Below are 24,682 nucleotides of genomic sequence, written 5' to 3'. Positions count from 1 at the left end.
TGACACCCCCAACCATGGCGGAGAGCGCGCCTCGTGGGAAAAAATTCCGGTGGCACGTCCCGGCCACGCGCGCCGTTCCTTAGCGACGGGCTCCCCCTTGGAACCTCGTTGTCGATGACTCGGCCCAGGTGTCGTGCGTCTTTGTGGTTTGAAAGATGCAAGACAAATGTGGACATGATGGCTGTTTTTTTCGGGTCAAGAGGATGCCTCTCTCCGTGAAGCGGACAGTGCAGTGTAAATATGAGGCCTGTGTGTGGTCATAACTTTCGGAAAGTGTTTATTTTAATTAAATAATCTCTTTTTCAAATTTAACATCAGAACCTTTAAACTTTTTCTGATTCTATTTTAAAATGTGGACAATAACACTTGGTTTGTGTGCAGCTTGTGGGGCTGCTGGTGCACACCATGTGCTAAAGAGTGTGGCTGCGTTGCTGATGCAGTGCGCCCTGTAGGGTAGAGCAGGAATTTGTAGAATTTTCCCAGGATAATTGTGATGACTACTTCCATTCCTTTTTCCATTTGTTCTTTCATGTGTGGAATCGACTGAATTCCTTTTACTATTTTTTCCTGTGTCCCTACCTCCAGTCCTCCAAGAGTGCTGCCCATCGTCACCTCATGCTTTCGCCAATTTTGATTCCTGTTCTCCCTTTTCTTTCCACCTTTCCTCCACTCATGCACAATGTTTTCCTCTCCCTGTTTCCCTTTGATGTCTACCTGTTTTCCTTCAGAAGCTTAGATTTCTATGTTAAAATATAAATAGAATGCTCACATTTCTCTTGTCGGAAGACACCTGGGTTAACATCAACTAGCTAATGCAAGCTGATGGGTCCCGAGCTTAATTAATTAATTAATTAGGGACAGAGCATTCATTGATGTAACGCATCACCTGTGCAGCAGCAATCGAACAGTTTATACACAGGCAGAGAATCAAACCCAGATGACACAACTTAAAGGTATCGTGTCGTATCATTATCCTCCTCTATATATATATATATACAGTCACGTGAAAAAGTAGGTACACCCCATGTAAAGTTTTGATTTTTCAACATATTTCAACATACAGCTATTTGATCTTCATTTCAACAATATTGACAGATAAAGGTGATATAATATAACAAATATCATGAAACATTTACATTTTGTAGTCCATTGTATAATTTAAATAAACATAAATGCAAATTTCGCAAGTGGAAAAAGTAAGTACACCCTTGGCTCTAATAGGTGGTATTGCCCCCTTTGGCAGAAACAACCTCAAGTAGGCGTTTCTTATAACTGTCTACCAGTCTCTGACATCGACTGGGAGAAATTTTTGCCCACTCCTCCATACAGAATTCTTTCAGCTGTGCAATGTTTGAGGGGTTTCTTGCATGCACAGCTCGTTTCAAATCCCCCCACAACATCTCCATGGGATTTAGATCCGGGCTTTGACTTGGCCATTCCAGAACTCTCCATTTCTTTCTTTTCAGCCATTCCTTGGTGGATTTACTGGTATGTTTAGGGTCATTGTCATGTTGCAAGGTCTACCTTCGGTTGAGCTTCAACTTTCCGACAGATGGCCTCACATTATCCTCAAGCACGCTCTGGTACAATGAAGAATTCATCGTGGATTATATGATGGTGAGCTGCCCAGGCCCTGATGTAGCAAAGCTGCCCCAAACCATAATATTTCCACCACCATGCTTTACAGTTGGTATCAGGTTCTTGTGGTCAAATGCTGTCTTTGGTTTTCGCCAAACATGTCTTCTGGTACTGTGGCCAAATAGCTCTACCTTTGACTCATCTGTCCAGAGCACATTGTTCCAGAAGTGCTGGTCTTTGCCTCGGTGTTCATTGGCAAACTTTAATCTTGCCCTGATGTTCTTTCTGGACAGCAAAGGTTTCCTCCTGGCACACCTCCCATGTAGATCAAATTTGTGCAGCCTCTTTCTAATGGTAGACTCGTGCACTTTGACATCAACAGTGGCAAGAGCTACCTGTAGGTCCCATGATGACATTCTTGGGTTCTTAGAGACTTCTTTCAGCATCTTGCGGTCTGCTCTCGGGCTGAACTTGCTGGGGCGGCCTGGCCTGAACAAGTTGGCAGTTGTTTGGAATCTTCTCCACTTGTAGATGATCTTCCGGACAGTCGAATGATTGATTTTAAATTGTTTGGAGATCTTTTAAAATCCCTTCGCAGACTCGCAGGCATCCACAACCTTCTTTCTGAAGGCCTCAGAGAGCTCTTTTGATCTAGGCATGGTGACGCCGCACACTTCAACAACAAAGAGCAAACCAAACTAAATGTCTGAGGTTTAAATTAGACAGGTTCCTCCAAGATCCTCTCCAACGATGTTCCAATCATTTGCACCTGAGCTGGTGCACCTGATTCTAATTTTAGGTATTTGAAGTCGTGATAAATGTGGGGGTGTACTTACTTTTTCCACATGCGAAATTTGCATTTATGTTTATTTAAATTATACAATGGACTACAAAATGTAAATGTTTCATGATATTTGTTATATTATATCACCTTTATCTATCCATATTGATGAAATGAAGATCAAATAGCTGTATGTTGAAATATGTTGAAAAAGTCAAAACTTTACATGGGGTGTACTTACTTTTTCACGTGACTGTATATTGTTACAGACACGACTTTGATGTTAAGGTGGGCCGAGCGGAATGGCCGTCGTGTCCGCACAAATTACCCGATTGTACCCGAACGTTGACGAAGCCGCGCCACGCTGGCTCAATAAGGAAAAAGAAGACACACGGCTGGATTATAATGACAGACACCAATGTTTCGATTCTCAATTATATTCGTACGGAAAAGGTTAGATTACAGGGGCTAGAGGTAAAGCACAGAAAAGATAGGCACTTAGACACACTCTTATATTAACCCCGGACAGACGACAGGTAAACGGGACAACGGCTGACTCACACGGGGTTTGATGGCTAGGAAAGGCAGATAGCGATGGCTCAAGGTGCACTCTTGGCTCAAAGCAGGGTACAGTCCGGTCCAAAGATGCGGGGAGGTCACAGCGCTCGGAGGGGACGTTCTTTCTCAGGCGGGTCTTTCTCTCTCAGCGATCGCAGGCAACGTTCTTTCTCAGGCGGGGCGCATCTGACTCAGCGCTCGCAGGTACCTCTTTCTCCAGCTGGGGGCGCATCTCTCGTCACGTCCGCTAAGTCGCCACGTATATCCGGCGGGGAGTGACACGCCCTCGGCTCGTTAGCTCCGCCCCAGATGGAATCGGTCCGCCCTTCTGATTGGGTGCGGGGGGGGGTTACCAGGCTCCGCCCTTGATGAGGAGCTGACAGCCAGCCCCTCTGGTAACCCCGTGGAGCGCGTGGTCAATGGCGCTAATCGAGCCGGTGTGAGGACGCATCCTCCCCCGCGCCGCCGCCATCTCCTCTGTTGTTGTTGTAATTGTTGGGGAAGAAGATGGAAGGAGGTATGGGAAAGGTCCTAAACTCACTACTGATGCCATATAATCACATTCTGGTGCAACGAAGAGTCAGAATTAATGGAAACGAGTCCTTAACTGACATAGATTAAGAATAACTAGCAAGATGTCCGAAAGTTGTCTACGTGTGGTGCGGTGGACCTGGGCACGACATTTAATGGGGGAATAAGGGGAAGGTCGGCTCTACTGAGTGTTATTTACATGCAATGGGACTAGGGAATGGGGGATTGGGGAAAGTTGGGGAGTATTGGAGAAAATAGGGGAATATTTACAAGCGGATATGGAGGCCAAATTCCATATTCGCAACATTGCACCCTTCTCTACCCTCGGGGCGTCCCGACCCGATAAATTTTTACCTACTTTAGTGTGGCACGCAATGTAGTTCCCTCTACTATTAACTCTACCCTGAGTGCGACAGTTTTACAGATGTTCACAAATGAGTAAATATGTCCCCCTGCGACGTTGCACCCTTCTCCTCACAGAAACACACCCACAGGATAACCGAATCCGGAAAGAATTCTCAAACTACACATACAGCCGGTAGGGAGCATTATTTACAAGACTACGCTGCTATTTACACTACGATCCAGGACCTGTTTTTGGAGGAACACATGCAGATGTTATGCATAGAGAGAGCGCGCTTGCCAACATCGATACACCAACCCACGAGTGCTCTGTGGCCGACGGCCTTTAATAACGTGCAGAGCACCCCGTCCCAGCATCAAAAGCACCACCCCACCACCAATCGGTGCAGTCACCATTGTTCATTGGAATAAAAATAAATTCGACAACCCCTAACCCTGCAGGTGTCTCTTGCTCTTCGTGTGGCCTTCAGTGGTGTTAATTAACAGTGGTTCACCTTTATGGCATAGGTGCCACGTTGACCCATAGGTCCATCAACGGGTGGTGCTTGGCCGCAAACGAACTGCGGTCCATTGTGGGTGGCCACAAACATTGCGGTCCATATGGTGTACCGATCCAGGCAGCGAACAGCGAAAGTGCAGGCCCACAACTGCGTAGCCAGCACCTCTCTCTCTACCCCAAAGCCAGATCCTCGGAGGTGGGAGACAAAAGAAGCAGACAAGTGAGTAAGGTGGTAAGGGCGCAAAAGTGCACGCAATGTAAGGTGATGCACACTGGGGGCACATGGGAACCAGGTGAGACAGGTACGTTCCTATCGTACGCCCCCCCCCACCAGGTAACCTACATGGCCCCTCCCTTACCCCTTACTGTATCCACACAACACAACACTACCCATAAACATCTACTTTACAAATCGACAAACATCCCTACTGTCTTCCCCGTTCCTCCCATAAACCAAATTCGTCTTCTCTCCCTCCTAACCAATCAAATTTGCCATTTTCAACTCTCATCAAAATTTGCCATCTCCAACTGAACATCAAAATTTGCCATTACCAATTCATCATCAGTCCCTCCTAGGGAGGGAGAGATGGAATCACCCCAATGTCTCATCCACGTCGTGATGCGTCTCACAAATCCACACAGCGATTCATCTCCTGCAACAAAACAAAGAAAACACAGGTGTGGAGTCATCATCATCACCACAGGTAAGTGGCTGCGTATGGTGCGACAGGTTCATCACTCCTAACTATTTCCTAAATGACTTTAACAACTTTACACTACCCGGGGTCTTTCTCCGGCCAAACCATTGGCCCTCTTACACTATGGGTTCTAAAAACCAATTCCCATTGGCCAAACTGTGGTGCTCTTCAATTTGGGGTCTCACTCCCCCGATTCATCTCCCGGTGCCCTCGCACAATTTCTGGGCTGTGGCGTGTACCTCTCCCAGTGGGTCTACCCACCTGCACACCTCCACCACTGCAGTTGCCTCCGAGCTTACCTGCTCCTTACCCTAACCTAACTACCTGGGGAAGGCCCTCTGGCACTCTCCCCACTCGGTGCCCTCTCTGGCACTGGGCTACCCGGGTCCATCCTCCGGATCCTCGGGCCCCATCCACAACTCTACCGGCTCCCAGAGCCCACCTGCGGCCTCACCTGGCCGACATCCTCACAGTGGTGGAGTGCCCAACCAACTACACACACTAACAGGCTACACGCCCAGCCATTTTCACAACACTAATGCACCCATTCACAATACCATTCTGCAACCGCACCACAAATGCCAATATCCAACCACAATTTACCTATACCCTCTACCTAACACTTACACTACCCGCCCCGGGTACTCGTGAAAGGGGTCCACTCTTCCCCCATCCACACCTTCGCACCATGCACACCACTCCGTACCACTCACTCCAACTCTCTCCACACACCTGTACCTGCACACCTGTGCTCTCACACCTGGTGCCACCTGCACCCTTCTCTCCCCAAGCGCATTCGCGCTGATCCACACACTCACTACTCATACACTGCTCCACACACCTGTCCAGTTGCACACCTGTGCAATCACACCTGTTCAATTCTCACAAACACGGCATCATCTCAGCTAACTACTCCCTTCTGAAACTTGCGCTTCCCAGTCGTCCCTTTAAACTATTGCGCTCCCTCGTCATTATCATCCACACTAATCTACCTGCGTCCCTACTACAGGTATCAGTCACTAACTAAACTTAACGTCACCTAATGTCAATCCTCGCTAGATCCCTACACACCATATCCTAACCCACCCGGGCTAGTTTTCACTGCCATACACCCCATAAGCTATTGCTCCTTTGCCCCACATGGGAAGGGTGGCAGGGATGCCACCCTCACCCACTGGGCCTACCGCTCCTCAATCCCCCAGTCCTCTGGCACTAATAAGCCCCCCTTATTCAGAGGTACTGGGTCCCGCCTCGGCATCTAAAGCCGAGGCAATCCACGGGGGCGCCTGCTCGCCGGTGTAAGGTCTTATCCGGTCGGCGTGGACGATCCGAGGGAGGGCTCGTGGCCCCATTTTGATCTTAAAGACCACGTCACAGATTTGCGACAGGACGACTCCTGGGCCTTGCCAGGGGGAGGTGAGTTTTGGGCACCTTCCCTTCCGCCTCCGGGGATTAAAGAACCAAATCTTCATCCCCGGAGCGTATTGACTCCCCTGGCTCCGGTCGTCGTACCTGCGCTTCATCTTTTCCCCCGCCAGATGGAGTTGGCGGCGGGCGAAGGCATGGACTAGCTCCATGCCTTCCTCTAGGTGACGTGCGTACCCCTCCCTCGGCGGGTTAACCACTGTGTCTGGCACGGGACCGCATAGCAAGTCGGCGGGAGCCCGTAACTCCCGCCCATACATAAGCAACGCTGGACTGCATGCGGTGGCCCCGTGCTGGCTGGTTCGGTAGGCCATAAGCAAATAAGGGAGATGTTCGTCCCAGTCATCCTGACGGGTGGTGGTGAACAGTGCCAGTTGTTGGATTAGAGTTCGGTTGAATCTTTCCACCATCCCGTCAGATTGAGGTCTTAAAGGCGTTGTCCTGGTTTTCCGAATTGACAGGAGACTGCACACATCTTTTAGCAATTTGCTCTCAAAATTTCGTCCCTGGTCGGTGTGCAACTCCTGTGGAATCCCATGCCGGCACACAAATCCTTCCACGAAGGCCTGCGCTACCACCCCTGCTTCTTGGTTGGGGAGGGCGTAGGCCTCCGGCCACTTGGTGAAGTAGTCCATCACAACGAGGATGTACTTATTACCTAGGCGGGTGCGGGGTAGTGGGCCTAGGATATCCATGGCCACCCGCTCTAGGGGGGCCCCCACCTGGTGTAATTGAAGGGGGGCCCTCATCCTCCGTGCTGGTCCCTTTTTGGCAGTACAGGCGTCGCATCTCCGACACCAGTCCTGTATGTCGCGCCCCATATTCACCCAATAGAACCTCCGGCGGACCCGAGATATTGTCTTTGTCCTGCCCAAATGGCCGCCGGAGCGGGTACCATGCACCTGTTGCAATATGACGTTCTTGAATTTGTCAGGGACTATCACCAGCCAGGCAGTTCTATCAGAGGGAACCTCCACCCACTTGCGATACAAGATGTTGCCTTTCAATTCCAGGGTCTGCCACTGAGCCCAATATGCCTTTGTCTGCGCCCCGAGGGGGGTGACCTCTTCCCCCTTTGGTCTTTGCCCCAATTTGACCCATTGGAACACCGGCCCCAGAACAGGATCCTCCTGCTGGGCCGTGCTCCAAGCCAACTCTCCAAATTCCTCGTCCGCGGTTAGTGGCAAAATTGGCCCTCTCACCCGGGTTGCCCGGACGACGAGAATCGGGGCGGAATCGCCCAATTGCTCCCTCTCCTCGTGTCTCGCACAAAATTTACAGTTTTCCCCCAGACAAGGACGCCGAGAGAGTGCGTCCGCATTACCATGGGCCTTCCCGGCCCTATGGGCCACATCAAAATCGTACTGCTGCAACTTTTCCAACCACCTTGCAATTTGGCCCTCCGGTTCCTTGAACCGAAGGAGCCATTGCAAGGAGGAATGGTCAGTTCTAACCAAAAATTTCCGCCCGTACAAGTACGGGTGGAAATGGTTCATGGCAGCCAGCATAGCCAATAACTCTTTGCGAGTGACACAATAATTTCGCTCGGGCCTACTTAAGGCCCGACTATAATAACCAATCACTCTCTCCACGCCCTCCTGTGTCTGAGACAAAACTGCGCCCAATCCTTCCTGGCTCGCATCCGTGTCCAGGGTAAATGCCCCGTCGCTAGTGGGGTAAGCTAGAAGGGGTGCGGATGTCAGACACCCCTTCAATTTTTGGAAGGCCTCGTGGCACTCCCGTGTCCAATTAAATCGCGTCCCCTTCTCCGTAAGCCGGTGGAGGGGACGGGCCAACTCCGCAAATTTCGCCACAAAGCGCCGGTAGTAGGAGCAGAGTCCCAAAAATCCCCGCACCTCTTTGATGGTACGTGGTGCGGGCCACTCCTCTACCGCTTTAATTTTGTCTGGGTCCGTTTTTACCCCCTCGCGGCCGATCACGTGACCTAGATAGGCCACCTCTCTTGCAAACAAAGTGCACTTACTCGGGTTCAGCTTCAACCCTGCCTGTCTGAGGCACCCGAACACCTGGTCCAAATTAGCTACTGCCTGGGGGAACGTTTGGGCATGTACCAGGACGTCATCCAGGTACACCAGGCATGATTGCCATGGCATGCCGCCTAGTACATGCTCCATCAATCTCTCAAAGGTGGCGGGGGCGTTACACAAACCAAACGGCATCACAGTAAACTGATACAGTCCCTTACCTGTGGAAAATGCCGTTTTCTCCTTCCCTGCCCTATCCATCTCCACCTGCCAATACCCACTCTTGAGGTCCAAAGTTGTGAACCAATTTGAGCCCGCAACGGCATCGAGGGTGTCATCAATCCTTGGCAGGGGATATGAGTCCTTGAGTGTCACGTTGTTTAGCTGGCGATAGTCCACGCAGAACCGCGTGGTCCCATCCTTCTTTTTGACCAGCACAACAGGTGACATCCAAGGACTTCCCGAGGGCTCGATCACACCTGCGTCGAGCATTTTTGCAACCTGCTCGTCAGCTTCCGCCCTCTTGCTCCAAGGGAGCCGTCGGGCGGCCTGACGAATAGGCCGGGCCTCACCGGTGTGGATCTGATGTTTCACCAGGCCCGTACGTCCAATATCCTCGGTGGACAGGGAGAAGAGGTCCAAATGGGACCCAACCAGTTTGTGTAAGGCCTCCCTCTGGGTACCTCCCAACTCTACGCTACTACGATTTACCATCTCGCAAATGGGATCGGGCCAATTCCTACTTGTTATTGAAGGCTCCCCCCGGGGTCGGCTCGGCTGGACGTTCTCGCCCCTCACTGTCGCGACTTCCTCAACTGGGGTGCAGCCAGCTACCCTCGTGCCCCTTACTATAGTGCGTGGTTCTGTACTCACATTTACTACTCGGACGGCCACTACCGGCCCGTCCGTTTTTACAAGGGTGCGGCCCACGATCAAACCCGGTATGGACTGCGCTGCCACCGGTTCGACCAGGCCGCAGGACTCCTGCCATGTTGGGCGAGCTGCCCACCGGGCCGGCACTATCGCCTCGGCCCTTGGGGGAATGGTCACGGCCTCGGAAGCCTCCAGCTCCGCTCTCTCGGCCGTGCTCACTCCCCCTAACGGCAGCTCTTCTACTCCCACCTGCAGGATCCCCCGGCACAAGTCGATTTTACAACCGCTGGCAGTCAACAGGTCCAACCCTATTAAACATGGGTCGCACACCTCCGCCACCCAAACATCTATCTCCCTCCTTACCGACCCTAACTTGAGGGTCACAGAACCACGCCCTATGATCGGGGCCGTTACCCCGGTAGCAAGCTGCAAACTATAATTTTGCAGGCGCTGGATCTTATCCCAGCCACCTGCGCTCGAATCAAGGACCACAGGGCTGATGATCGTGGCGCTAGCTCCTGTGTCCACTACGGCGTCTACCCCCACGCCGGCAATTTTGCATCTAATTGTCAGGCTACCGGTTCCAATTTGGCCACAATAAATGACCTGTCGCGTCAATGAGGGCTCTCCTCCATCCTCTGTTGCCGAACACCGCCCTACGTGCCCGACACCTTCTAGTTTCCCGGGGTCTGGCGGGGGGGTGTCTGGGGTCGGCTAACCCGCTCCCCCCTGGGCGGAGTTGAGGACCTCAACCGCCGGGGATCATCCCGGCGCATGGCTCGACAGTGCCGCGCCAGGTGACCCGGACGGTTGCAAGTATAGCACCTCACCTGATAAGGTGCTTGCCTCCGGAATTCCAAATTCCCCCCCCCTGTAGGTCCGAATTGGATTACCCGCTCGTGGTCCACCGCGGGCCACCTCCGGGGCCGCCTGCCATGGTCCAGGTCCCGCCAGGCGCTGGTCCACCAGCCTCCGGACCATGCCCGCCAGGTCAGGACCCACGTCGGGGGCGGGTCCCCTAAGGGGTCCGCCCTCCATCGGGGGTCCCACCTGGCGGACCGCCATTGCGAGACGCTCGCCCCCTCGGGCTAGGGGCCTCGCTGCTTCCCAACGGGCCGCAGCGTCAGCCGCCTGGCTCAGAGTCTGCGGGCGCCACATGGCGAGCTGTTGCCGGAGCTCAATATACGGGAGGGCCTGGATAAAATGGTCCAGCGCCAGGCTTTCCCGGGAATCCGCTGCCATGCTAGCATGTGCGATCCCCACTGCGCGGCGAATGTCGTGGGCAAGTTCCCCGATGGCTTCCTGGGGCTTGCGTTTTCGCAGCGCGAGCTGAGCTTTAACAAGCTCGCTCTGCTGTTCTATGCCGAATCGATTAATTAGGGCGTCGCGGAGGGCTGGCAGGGTGAGAGCACCCGCTGGTAATGCCGTCAGCACCTCCGCCGCCGCGCCGCGCAATGCGGCCACCAGGTGTACTCCACCTTCGTCCTCACCCCAACCGTTGCCCTTACACACACAGTCGAACTGCGCCAGGTATGCGCGTAGATCACTCTTGCCGTCATACGGCGCGAGTGGGACCTTGTGGGACCACCTCGTATGTGAGTCGTTGCCCGCCTGCCGGACCCCGTGCGTCGCCCCTTGCGGGGTCAGCGCGGGGCCGAACCGGCCGGGCCCCCACAGTACACTACCCCCAAGGGGCTCTCGTGCCTCCCCGGTCCCTCCAACAACTACCCCTGTTGGTGTCGATGCATGGGTCACACCTCCGCAACCCGCTACCCATTCCATACCACCACAACCTTGCTCACCCACACCTCGCACCTCTCGTTCCATACCCTCCGGACCAGCCATACACCTCACTCTTGGCCTCTCACGAACATCCGGGTCTATCTCGACCCCCAAGCTTATTAAATCACCTGGCGCATCATACGCACGACCATATTGGTCACCACTTACACCGGGTCCTCTTTCTCTTCGCTTCTCCTCCATCACCTGCGAATCCCTCATCCGGTTAATGAGCACATCATCACGATCCGAACACAGACTCTGGACCAATTCTTTTACCTCCTCTTTTATCTCTTTCTTATCCTCTCTCCGTCGCTTTTTAATTTCGCTCACCCCCTCTTCCACTTCTTCTAATTTCTGCTTCACCTCCTTCATCTCCTCGTGCGCCCCTTTAAGTTCTTCCTCTAACTCCACTTTATTTTTTTCTATGTGCTCCCGCACCTCCCGCTCTTTAACCTCCATCACCTCTACCACTTTGTTCATTTTTTTCGTCAAGTCCTCATGTACCGTCTGACACTCTTTTTTAATTACCCCTACGTCCTTTTTCATCTCCTTCTGCGTCGATTTTAACCCCTCTATTACCGCTGTGTTCTTCTTTACCTGTTCCCCCAACTCCTTTTGTCCCACTGTCAGTTGTTCTACTCCCAGCGTCAACTCCTCTATACCCCCTTGCAATTTTACAGTCCCCTTTCTCACCTCCTTCTCCATGCGCTCCTTACAGTGCCTCACCTCCTCGCGCACTCCTCCGACCTCCTCACTCACTCCTCTTCTGATCTCCTCTCCCATCACTTGCATCTCCTGCCCAGATGCCACCCTCATCTGCTCCATTTCCTCCCTGTGAGCATCCAATTTCGTTTCTACCCCCATTCTGACCCCCTCTATCTGCTGCTCCATTTGTTTAACTTCCCTTTCCGCTTGGTCCCTCATGTCCCTCAATTTGCCTTCCATACTGTTTTCTAACCCCTCTAACCCATTTTTCACTCCCTCTATCTGATTCTCCTGGGCAGCCATTCTATTTTCTACCCCCATTAACCCATTTTTCACTTCTTTTATCCTGTTGTCTAACCCCTCACCGGTATTCCTCGCTTCGTCCCTCATTACCCCCATTTGCTCACTCTGAGCCCTCGCTTCGTCCCTTATTACCCCCATTTGGCCCTCCAATCGCTCACCCTGAGCATCCATCCGGTTCCCCATTTGTCCCATTTTGGCTTCTAGCCTGTCCATAAGGGCCCCCATTTGCAGGAGGAAAAGGTTCGGATCCACCAGGGGCGCTGTCACGGTCGCCGGCGCGGTGACCAGCGAGGCGCCATTTTGCGCGCCTGCTACCCTCGCTGTTTCGCTCTCCTCACGTGTCTCAATTTGGTCCTGGACCGACCCTGCTTCACTCTCCCCTACCGGACCCCAGCCGTCTTGATCCGCCATGGCGCGACTTTCAAAATTCGAGTTTCGTAACACAAATTCGAAATTTCGCCGTTATAATTTCGTCGAGCGCAGTAACCGCGCTCCGGATCGATTTCGTCGAGCGCAGTAAACGCGCTCCCTCCCAAAATTTGGGCCTAACTAATTTAGTCCCGGGTCCGAATCTCACTCCTCGACACCAATTGTTACAGACACGACTTTGATGTTAAGGTGGGCCGAGCGGAATGGCCGTCGTGTCCGCACAAATTACCCGATTGTACCCGAACGTTGACGAAGCCGCGCCACGCTGGCTCAATAAGGAAAAAGAAGACACACGGCTGGATTATAATGACAGACACCAATGTTTCGATTCTCAATTATATTCGTACGGAAAAGGTTAGATTACAGGGGCTAGAGGTAAAGCACAGAAAAGATAGGCACTTAGACACACTCTTATATTAACCCCGGACAGACGACAGGTAAACGGGACAACGGCTGACTCACACGGGGTTTGATGGCTAGGAAAGGCAGATAGCGATGGCTCAAGGTGCACTCTTGGCTCAAAGCAGGGTACAGTCCGGTCCAAAGATGCGGGGAGGTCACAGCGCTCGGAGGGGACGTTCTTTCTCTCTCAGCGATCGCAGGCAACGTTCTTTCTCAGGCGGGGCGCATCTGACTCAGCGCTCGCAGGTACCTCTTTCTCCAGCTGGGGGCGCATCTCTCGTCACGTCCGCTAAGTCGCCACGTATATCCGGCGGGGAGTGACACGCCCTCGGCTCGTTAGCTCCGCCCCAGATGGAATCGGTCCGCCCTTCTGATTGGGTGCGGGGGGGGTTACCAGGCTCCGCCCTTGACGAGGAGCTGACAGCCAGCCCCTCTGGTAACCCCGTGGAGCGCGTGGTCAATGGCGCTAATCGAGCCGGTGTGAGGACGCATCCTCCCCCGCGCCGCCGCCATCTCCTCTGTTGTTGTTGTAATTGTTGGGGAAGAAGATGGAAGGAGGTATGGGAAAGGTCCTAAACTCACTACTGATGCCATATAATCACATTCTGGTGCAACGAAGAGTCAGAATTAATGGAAACGAGTCCTTAACTGACATAGATTAAGAATAACTAGCAAGATGTCCGAAAGTTGTCTACGTGTGGTGCGGTGGACCTGGGCACGACATTTAATGGGGGAATAAGGGGAAGGTCGGCTCTACTGAGTGTTATTTACATGCAATGGGACTAGGGAATGGGGGATTGGAGAAAATAGGGGAATATTTACAAGCGGATATGGAGGCCAAATTCCATATTCGCAACAATATGTATATATATCTGGATGTAACTCCATTGTGTTTGATGTAAATTGTCAAGCTGCATCATTGCTTGGGGATGCTTGGCTGCTGATGCAGTGCCCCTGGAGGTTCGAGCATGAATTTCGAATTTGTTCCAGTGGTTAGATTAAGTTAGGGTGCAGGTGGTTGGCATCCTCCATCTGAGTGACAGCACACTTGTGAGCTTTTTTTTTTTACCCCAAATGACCCCATTACCAAGTAGGAGGATGGCAGTTTATAGCTGGGTCGAATTTGAACACAGACTATACAGTTTTGAGGTGTGTGTGTGTGTGTGTGTGTGTGTGTGTGTGTGTACTGACTTAGAGGTGTGCTTGTGTGTATGTGTACTAGCTTAGAGGTGTGTTTGTGTGTGTGTGTGTGTGTGTGTGTGTGTGTGTGTGTGTGTGTGTGTGTGTGTACTGGCTTAGAGGGGTTTGTGTGTGTGTGTGTGTGTATGTACTGGCTTCGAGGTGTGTGTTTGCGCGTGTATCGTGTGTGTGCGTACTGGCTTAGAGGTGTATGTGTGTGTGTGTGTGTGTGTGTGTGTGCATACTAGCTTAGAGGTGTGTGCGTGTGTGTGTGTGCTGGCTTAGAGGGGTTTGTGTGTGTGTGTGTGTGTGTGTACTAGCTTAGAGGTGTGTGTGTGTGTGTGTGTGTGTGTGTAATGACTTAGAGGTGTGTTTCTGTGTGTGTGTGTGTGTGTGTGTGTACTGGCTTAGAGGTGTGTGTGTGCATACTGGCTTGGAGGTTGTGCGTGCGCATGTGTGTTTGTGTGTGTGTGTGTGTGTGCGTACTGGCTTAGAGGTGTGTGTGTGTGTGTGTGTGTGTGCGTGTGTGTGTGTGTGCACGCACATACTGGCTTAGAGGTGTGTGTGTGTGTGTGTGCATGTGTGTGTGTGTGCGTATTGGCTTAGAGGTGTGTGTGTGTGTGTGCGTGTGTGTGTTTGTGTGTGCACGCACATACTGGCTTTGAGGTGTGTGTGTGTGTGTGTGTGTGTGTGTGTGTGTGTGTGTGTGTGTGTGTGTGTGTGTGTGTGTGTGTATGTGTGTATGTACTGGCTTCGAGGTGTGTGTGTGTGTGTGTGTGTGTGTGTGTGTGTGTACTAGCTTAGAGGTGTGTGTGTGTGTGTGTGTGTGTGTGTGTGTGTGTGTGTGTGTGTGTGTACTGGCTTAGAGGTGTGTGTGTGTGTGTGTGTGTGTGTGTGTGTGTGTGTGTGTGTGTGTGTATGTACTGTTAGGCCATCCTTGCAGTCTAGAGTAACTGTAAACAGCTTACAGTTAATAGAGTGATCATAACAGATTACAGTTACTGGATTTCTCAACCCACACCTTGTCCGTTTGTTGTTGCTATGGGGTTGTTAGTGTTCGGGTTAGCAACCTTTGTTCAGACTAACCCTAACAACCTTTGTTCCTGTCTCTATCTTTGCTTTTGTGGTTCATTTTCCTGCGCAAAGAGAGCCGTTCACACTTTGACTTCATGTTTGTTGAAAATTATCGCCATTTAAGGGCCCACAAAATTAAAGGCGATTCATCAAGCTCCAGCAATCCCAGCAGATGAACTCATTCTTGGCCTGCACTTCAAACTACTGTACTGGGAAATCGATTTGGACATCGTGGGATTTATACATTAAAGAAGTCTATTTCAGTCTATTTAAACTCTTGTGTCCATGTTTAGTCCACATATAATAAACTTTCTCTTCTGCTGTAAAGTCTGTGTACACAGTGATGAAAAAGAACGAATATAGCTCTTTAGTTTACTTGTCTGTAGTCTTGGACATGAGTTTGGGTATAGTCTCTAGATGTGGGGCATTTGTTTTGGCATTCACTTCCCAGCAAGCCAACACAAAAAAATAAAAACAGTGTGACTGTCTGTTGGGGACATTGGAACAAAAATACCACCCTGGCGGTGCCACTACCTCGTGCCATTTGGGACAAGAAACCGGTCCATTTGTTGCAAGTGTGCGTGTGAACCTTCACAGTGTGCTGCGAGCTGCGGAGAGGGCACACGGCGACGGAGGGTTGTGTGCAGGCGGAGAGGCCACGGCAGGGTGGACGACCTGCTTTGTGACGCGGGGAAACGGCCACACATGGTACAGCGATGCAGTGCTCAGCCATGCCCGCTGTACACTTGGCACACAGGTGATTGGCAGGAGGTGAGGCCATTTGCATGAATCCACAAGCACACAAAGTGTAAAGATACAACTTTTTTTGAATGTTGAAAAATTTTTTTGGAATGAATCCACAAATACACAAAGTGTAAAGAATTAAGATACATTTTTTAAATCTTTTTTTTTTGGAAATACTTTTTGAATGAATCCACAAGTACACAAAGTGTAAAAATACAACTTTTTTTTGTTTCAAATTTTTTTTAATGAATCCACAAATACACAATGTATAAAGGTACTTTTTAAAATGTTTTTTTTTTATGAATCCACAAGTACACAAAGTGTAAAAATACAACTTTTTTTTCAACGTTAAAAATGTTTTTAAAAATTATTTGAATGAATCCACAAATACACAAAGTGTAAAGATACAACTTTTTTTATTAAAAAATTTTTTTTTAAATGAATCCACAAATACACAAAGTGTAAAGATACAACTTTTTGTTTAAAAATATTTTTTTTAATGAATCCACAAATACACAATATGTAAAGATACTTTTTAAAATGTGTTTTTAAATGTTATTTTGAATGAATCCACAAGTCCAGAAAGTGTAAAGATACAACTTTTACCTTCCTTATACTTATAGTACTATCAGACAGTACAAATATGAATGCTTACCGACAGGTTTTCTTTATGATTTGTAAAAGGGTGGAGGTGGGGACTCCCTGTGCCCATATTGTACCAGTACTGCATAACGAAAACTGTTGACTGATGCTCAGAGTATTTTCTCTTTGAATACATCTGTTGATGTTAAATTTTCACTAAGAGCAGGTCACCATGTGCTGCATTTTCAAAATCTCTACATCACATGCGAAGCTGGTCAGCTGGTTAGAATTCCACAGCCAGAGTATGGAATTTATCGGAATAACAGACAGACATCGTCCCTCAGCTCTCTGAACATGTTACGTCACTTCCACAGTGATCTAACATGCTCAGAGATATTCCTCCAAGTCAAACTCAATAACCTGATGCCATTATCTACATTTCATAATTTTCAAATAAAGTTGTAGCTTCCGTGGAAATTTTTTAATTTGACTTTTTACAAATAGAAAACGTAAACAAGTCTGGAATCAGTATGCTTTTTTTCTTTTTTTTTTTAACCCATCTGGTAATAATCTCGATGTAATCTCTGCATGTGTCCTGCAGGGCCTCTAGAGTCAAGGCTAGTGTAGAGAAACAAGGGACATTTGTGAGAGGGTAGAGATTAGACAGCTTGCAATGGAGGCCAGAGCTGATCCTCATGACAGTTGGAAACTGTTTCATCTGGATTGACCCACAATAAGATCATAATTAGCCTCAAAAGTGTAACATCTTACTCTCTTCTGCTTTGTATGACTCTTGATATCTTCATTAAGGTGATTGGTCCCATCACAGAAGATTCTACTTTTTTTTTTTTGTATACAACATCGAGGCTCGTGTAAGAGCTAAAATTTAAATACAATTTAATATTGTACTTTCTACGATATTAAATTGAGTTTGGCATTCATTAAGTACATGTCTGGTTTTTTTCGCATAAATGATGGTTGATACAAATGTTACAGAAAGGAAGTTGCTGATATTAACACGTCTCGTCACTCCATGATTGATAATTAATATTGTTGGTGGGGAATGTAGGGGATGAACAAATCAAATCTTAAAAATTCATTGCACTCTATAGGCAATAAAATTCACTCTATAGGGATTCGAAAACGTTTACCTGCAAATTTAAACTGGTAAATCGTTACACACTGAATTATAAGAAATCATACATCAGTTCAAAGGCTGTGAGTATAATTGCAAATACAAATGGAATACGCAATGAAGCCAGAAACACATGAAGTGTTTGAAACACATTACGCAAGTAAGCACATGAAGCCAGAAAGAAGTTACAAAATATTTACAGAAAATGAGGGTGACGCGATGAAACTACAATGGAAAAATGGCGTAATTACCTCTGTCCACCTTCGCTGGTGGAGGTTTCACCCCTGACACAAATTGATTAGATTTTTGTGAAGATCTGGATCCCGATACTAGAATTTTGAGTGATTCTTCACTATTGAGAAATGCTTAGCGGTTAGGGTGCCGGCTTGGGATCCTAGGATCCTGGGTTCGAATCCCGGTCGATCGCTGAATTAACGCCAGGGGGGTTGACTCAGCCTGTCATACTTCCGAGGTTGGCAAATTGAGTACCAGTTCACTGGTAATTCCCTGTGTGTCGCAAGAGGCGACCAACAGGGTTGTAAAACATTGCTTCAAAAAGGGGACCACGGTGCCCAAAAAAAGGCCAACCCCTGCTTTGCAGGGAAAAATGGCCTCTAAAGGTGGTTCTTCACTATTGAGAAATGGGACCAAAAACAATATATAGCACGATACCTCTAAAAGGTATGGATGGATTCGTACGAAATTTGGTGGACAGGTTGAATATGTGACAAGGACGAACTGATCAGATTTTGGTGAAGATCCGGATTGGGATCCAACATCTCAGTGGGATAAAAAGGCAAACTGTTCAACCTGGCAGAGGTATGTGCTCTACTGAGTGCCGTTCTAATCGGCTTATATGATCATGGATCATATAACTTGAAAGGTTTATGAAAACATTGATTGGAATTGTACAGTTGGGTCAAAATCATTGATTGGAATGCAGGGTTCCGGCGTGCCTGTGGGTCAAAGAGGGTGCTGCGGCCTCTGAATTCGAAGTTGCTATTCATAATGATAGATTTTTTTTAATTTTTTTTTTGTATACAAGATCGAGGCTCGTGAAAGAGCGAACATTAATCACACAGAAAGACAAACAGACACATAAAACAAATAACATCGGGAGCGGTAGACAAGATGGGGAGAGAGGGGGAAGGACACAAACACAACATTTGAGAGCAGGTACCGAGAGACATGGAGACATCGAGAGAACTGTGGGAGGGAGAGGGCTTTGGGGGGGAGGCATGGGAAGGGGGGGGAGGGGTGGGAGAGGTATAAAACATATGGACACTGCCAGGACTTCCAGGAAAGAAGTTGGAATTTCAAACAAGGTGGATCTGGGGTGAATTAGTGGGGGTAGAAAAGATCAAGGTTTTGGATGGGGGAAGATAAGAGATGGTGGTGAACAGCTGTTTTAAAGACCTGGAGGGAGGAGTGGGATTGAAGGGAGTGTGGGAGTTTGTTCCAGAGGCGGGAGAAAAGAGGAATGAAAGAGTGAAGGTGAGCAGAGAGCCGAGATTTCGGCAGTTTAACCATCAGAGGGTGGCTGGCAGATCTTGTGCGACCTGTAGGAATATTTGGGGGACAGAGCACAGAGAGAGCTGGGGGAGCAAGGCCGGAGAGGAGTCGGTAGAAGACAAAAAGACCACCTACCTGCCTGCGGTGAGTGAGTGAAAGGCCCTCAGAGATAGCTTCATCGCGAGAGATTCCAATGATTCTGAAAGCTTTGGATTCAACAGCGTGAAGCCGAGCCAGGTGTGAGGCAGGAGCACCAGCCCATAGGGAGAACAGTATTCCATTGACCTGTGGATGAAAGCCTTGTATGTGGTGAGGAGCTCAGGTGTGCCTAGGAAGGACTTCGCACGACGGAGGATGCCCAGTCGGCGACTGGCTTTGGAGGCCAGCTTGGAAATGTGGTTTTCCCAAGAAAGATCATGGCAGATAGTGAGACCCAAAAGCTTGAGCGACAGAACTTCTTGGAGAGGATTGTTGAGAAAGTAGATGGGAGGGTTGTCCAGTCATATCATATCATCATATCATCATATCATCAAATGTATAAAGTTATTTGTAACAATTGACTCACTCACACACTGATATAAATGTTTAGTAGTGTCTAGGAAGGCGAAAAAGGTGATAGTTTGCATACTGATGTAACGTGAAGTGGAGATTCCAAGAAAAATCAAGAAACTGTCTTTAAACAGAAATATCCGAAAACAAAAGTTGGATGGGGAGCTTCACTCCCGCTCATGGAGAGTTACTTGACCAAATATATTTGCATATCACGTGATCTTGCATGGGCATGATTTCTTCCCAATGGAGCTGGTGTGGTGGTATGATTAGAGAAGAGTCTGTGGGTTTTTGTTGTTTACGGACATTGTAAAAGTGGTAGAAAGTCGTAAACATTCATCTTTACACATGGTGAACATTGATAAGGAGCTGTAAACAATTGTAAACAGGCAGGCCTTTTTCATGTCATCATTTTTGTACTATTATATTGTACAATACGATGTATAAGCACATCCCTGGCCATATAGATTATATACAATATATACCGTATATATATTTTTTTAAAGAAAATATATATATATATATATTTTAATAATTTTTAATTATTATTATTATTATTTTTATTTATTTATTTACTATATACAGTCATGGCTAAAAATATTGGGATTTATTTGGGAAATTAAAATTTTAAATTAAATTAAATTTAAATTTGGGAAATTAAATTTTGGGACATTATTCTAAAATATTGGGATTTATTTGATTTATTTTATTGGGAAATATTTGGAATTTATTGGTAAATATTTAAAATATTGGGATTTTACTGCAATTTATTATCGGGAGGTAATTGAACCCGGACCAGACATAGACTCACTATCTCTTAAATAGCCAATGACACAATCATTACAAATCCAAATCCTACTATTGATTTGCAATTTGTCACTGGCTTTGACACCAATATTAATTTTTCTTGCGGACCCCAGGCATCAAAAAGGCTACATATATCGAACAAACAGTTTCTAATGGAGCACCTCAGCACCATTGGTGCATTCAAATTTCATCAAATGTGGCAATAAATGCGAATTGTTGCTCTCAGCTTTCTGGCTTGATGACAGAAGGATTTTGTCACCTCCATCCCGACCCCGTTTAGAATCCCGTGTGGACATGGGCAAATTGAAAGTTCAGGGTGGGCAAAACATGGACATGGGCAAGACAAGAAGGAACTATAATGACACTCAGTAGAGAGCATACCTCGCCTGATTGGCCATATCACGCAATGGTGGAGAATCACTTAAAAATTAAATAATTCTCTTATCCGAATCCATATTCAGTTCCTCACCAAAATCGAAACATTTCTTCCTTGTCACACACACAACCGGTCCACCAAGTTTAGTCCAAATCAATCTATAATTTTTTGAGATATCGCACAATGTATAGTTTTTGGCCAAATCACTCAATGGTGAAGAATCACTTAATAATTAAATAATTCTCATATCCAAATCCATATTCAGATCTTCACCAAAATCGAAACGTTTCTTCCTTGTCGATCACACAACCTGTCCACCAGGTTTCGTCCAAATCCGTCTATAACTTTTTGAGATATCCTGCTATGTATCGTTTTTGGCCTCATCTCCCAATGGTGAAGAATCACTTAAAAATTAAATAATTATCATTTCCGAATCCATATTCAGATCTTCACCAAAATCGAAACGTTTCTTCCTTGTCACTCACACAACTGTCCACCAAGTTTCGTCCAGTCCATCCATAACTTTTTGAGATATCCTGCTATGTATCCTTTTTGGCCCCACCTCCCAATGGTGAAGAATCACTTATAAAATAAAATAATTCCCATATCCGAATCCATATTCAGATATTCACCAAAATCGAATATATTTGTCCGTGTCAGACACCCAACCGGTCCACCAAGTTTCGTCCAAATCCATCCATAACTTTTTGAGATATCCCACAATGTTTAGTTTTTGGCCCTGTCTCCCAATGGTGAAGAATCACGTAAAAAATTCTAGTAGCCGGATCTGAATCCGGATCTTCTCCAAAATCCAATGATTTCCTCCTTGTCACATGCGCTACATCTCTGCCAAATTTGGTCCGAATCCGTCCACAACCTTTTGAGATATTTTGTTCACAAACAAACAAACAAACGGACAAACAGACAAGGGAGAAAATATAACCTCCATCCACCTTTACTGATATATAATTTGTTAAACTTTAACTGACATCCACCACCAATTGTTAAATGATAATTTACCATACTGATAACTAAAATTGGCTTTGTTGTTAATGACGTGCAATGTGGGAATAACTACAATGATAACGGCACTCGTAGAGCGCGTTGTCTCACCTCGCGTGCTCATTCTGAACAAAAGGAATTGACGAAACGAACAGAATGACAAACAAAAAGAATTCTTCAAAAAACGTACCATTGTTAACTGCACACACCACTATTATGGCCCATTGCTATTATGGCCCATTGCTATTATGGCCCATTGCTATTATGGCCCATTGCTCTCATGGCCCACTGCTATTATGGCCCACTGCTATTATGGCCCATTGCTATCATGGCCCACTGCTATTATGGCCCATTGCTATTATGGCCCATTGCTATTATGGCCCATTGCTCTCATGGCCCACTGCTATTATGGCCCACTGCTATTATGGCCCATTGCTATCATGGCCCACTGCTATCATGGCCCATTGCTATTATGGCCCATTGCTATTATGGCCCATTGCTCTCATGGCCCACTGCTATTATGGCCCACTGCTATTATGGCCCATTGCTATCATGGCCCATTGCTATCATGGCCCACTGCTATCATGGCCCACTGCTATTATGGCCCATTGCTATCATGGCCCATTGCTATCATGGCCCACTGCTATTATGGCCCATTGCTATCAATGCCCATTTCTATTATGGCCCACTGCTATTATGGCCCATTTCTATTATGGCCCACTGCTATTATGGCCCATTGCTCTCATGGCCCACTGCTATTATGGCCCACTGCTATTATGGCCCATTGCTATCATGGCCCATTGCTATCATGGCCCACTGCTATCATGGTCCACTGCTATTATGGCCCATTGCTATCATGGCCCATTGCTATCATGGCCCACTGCTATTATGGCCCATTGCTATCAATGCCCATTTCTATTATGGCCCACTGCTATTATGGCCCATTGCTATTATGGCCCACTGCTATTATGGCCCATTGCTATTATGGCCCATTCCTACTATAGCCCACTGCTGTTATGGCCCATATACCCCTATCATCCATATACCCTATTATGTCACATATATTGCCATTATCCAAAGCTTTATTGATTATTATTGATTGATTATTACCTCTGCCACCAAAGGTGGTTGGAGGTTGTTTTCACCCCTGTCTGTTCGTTTGTCTGTCTGTCCGTTTGTGAACAAAATATCTCAAAATGTTGTGGACGGCTCCGGATGAAATTTGGCAGAGATGTAGCGTATGTGACACCGACTAAATTATTAGATTTTCGTGAAGATCCGGATTCGGATCCGGCTACTAGAATTTTAAAAAGTGATTCTTCACCATTGGGAGATAGGGCAAAAAACGATACATAGCAGGATATCATAAAAAGTTGTGGACGGTGATCCATGTGACCATCAATGTGACCGATGATGTCAGCCTTGTCAACAAACTATTCTCCATGGGGAGTTCCTCCTATGATTAAAGTTTCACATTGATCGGACAAGTGGTTACAGAGAAAAACATTTTTAAAGCGAAAATATATCAACAGTTGTGCATGTGCTGCACATGAAAGAAGAAGTTCATCGAATATATATCATAACATCAAGCAGAGACCGCAAGCAGCAGGCCATTCCATATGGTAAAGGGAGAGCTCTCCCTTGGATTCTACCATTAATCACCTCTCAAATGAAACAGTGTGCAATAGTCAGCATGGATTGTTTGAGTGCAGCTAATGAGAACCCCAGGGAGACGGTCAATTAAGAGCTTCAAGATTTATTGCAATTGCTTTTTGTTGTTGTAAGATTTATTGTAATTGTAATATATATTGTAATTTATTGTAATTGTAATATAAATTGTGATTTATTGCAATTGTAATATATATTGTAATTTATTGTAATTGTAATATATATTGTAATTTATTGTAATTGTAATATATATTGTAATTTATTGTAATTGTAATATATATTGTAATTTATTGTAATTGTAAGATATATTGTAATTTATTGTAATTGTAATATATATTGTAATTTATTGTAATTGCAAGATATATTGTAATTTATTGTAATTGCAAGATATATTGTAATTTATTGTAATTGTAATATATATTGTAATTTATTGTAATTGCAAGATATATTGTAATTTATTGTAATTGTAATATACTAGGGCATGCCCGTACTATATATATATCTAAAATTATATCCCCCCCCCTCTATTTACATGAAATGGTTTGGTCCATTCGCAAAGCCAAAGCGAACGGCTTGCGAGTACGGTGACAATCCCCCCCCTCTATTTACATGAAATGGTTTGGTCCAAAGCGAAAGGCTTGCGAGTACGGTGACAATCCCCCCCCTCTATTTACATGAAATGGTTTGGTCCAAAGCGAACGGCTTGCGGAGTTTGGTAAAGAAATCGCCATAGCGTGCACAAACGCGCAGGAAAGCGAAAGAATCGCAAATTAGTTTTAATTAGTTTTAAAACATAGTTTAACGCCAACATAGCGGCAACATAGTTTGCCAACGTGAAATAAATGAATACGCTCTCAAATGTGCCGTCCGAGGCAGAGTCTGTTCGCCACGTTCGGCACACGTGATAACTCGCTGCTCTCTGATTGGTTGAATCGTTTTTTGGACATAGCTCGGTAACTACTTCTCCGATTAATATGAAACCTTGAAAAGGCACATCCTCGGGTCCCCAGCAATATACCTGGCAAGTTTCAAGTATATCGGACCCGTGGTTGTCGAGAAACAGCGGTCACAGACAAACATACACACAGAGATTACTGGAATTATAGATAGACTAGGGCATGCCCGTACTATATATATGCCCG

At 47.2% G+C, this 24,682-nt stretch overlaps 1 protein-coding gene across 1 annotated transcript in view; it reads left to right on the top strand.

Annotated features, from left to right (window-relative positions):
- The window catches only part of LOC137438154 (A disintegrin and metalloproteinase with thrombospondin motifs 9), a 247,825-nt gene that overhangs the window by 157,161 nt on the left and 65,982 nt on the right, over positions 1–24,682 (top strand). Inside the window, exon 29 of the mRNA XM_078766532.1 lies at positions 15,763–15,936. Within this exon, the coding sequence (XP_078622658.1) occupies positions 15,763–15,936 (174 nt within the window). The remainder of the gene's footprint in view (positions 1–15,762; positions 15,937–24,682) is intronic.

This window comes from Myxine glutinosa, chromosome 12 (assembly GCF_964187855.1).
Source record: "Myxine glutinosa chromosome 12, kmMyxGlut1.1, whole genome shotgun sequence".
In the NCBI taxonomy this organism is placed as follows: Eukaryota; Metazoa; Chordata; class Myxini; order Myxiniformes; family Myxinidae; genus Myxine; species Myxine glutinosa.
The sequence above is the reverse complement of the archived record's forward strand: the minus strand, read 5'-3'. Positions and strand labels throughout refer to the sequence as shown.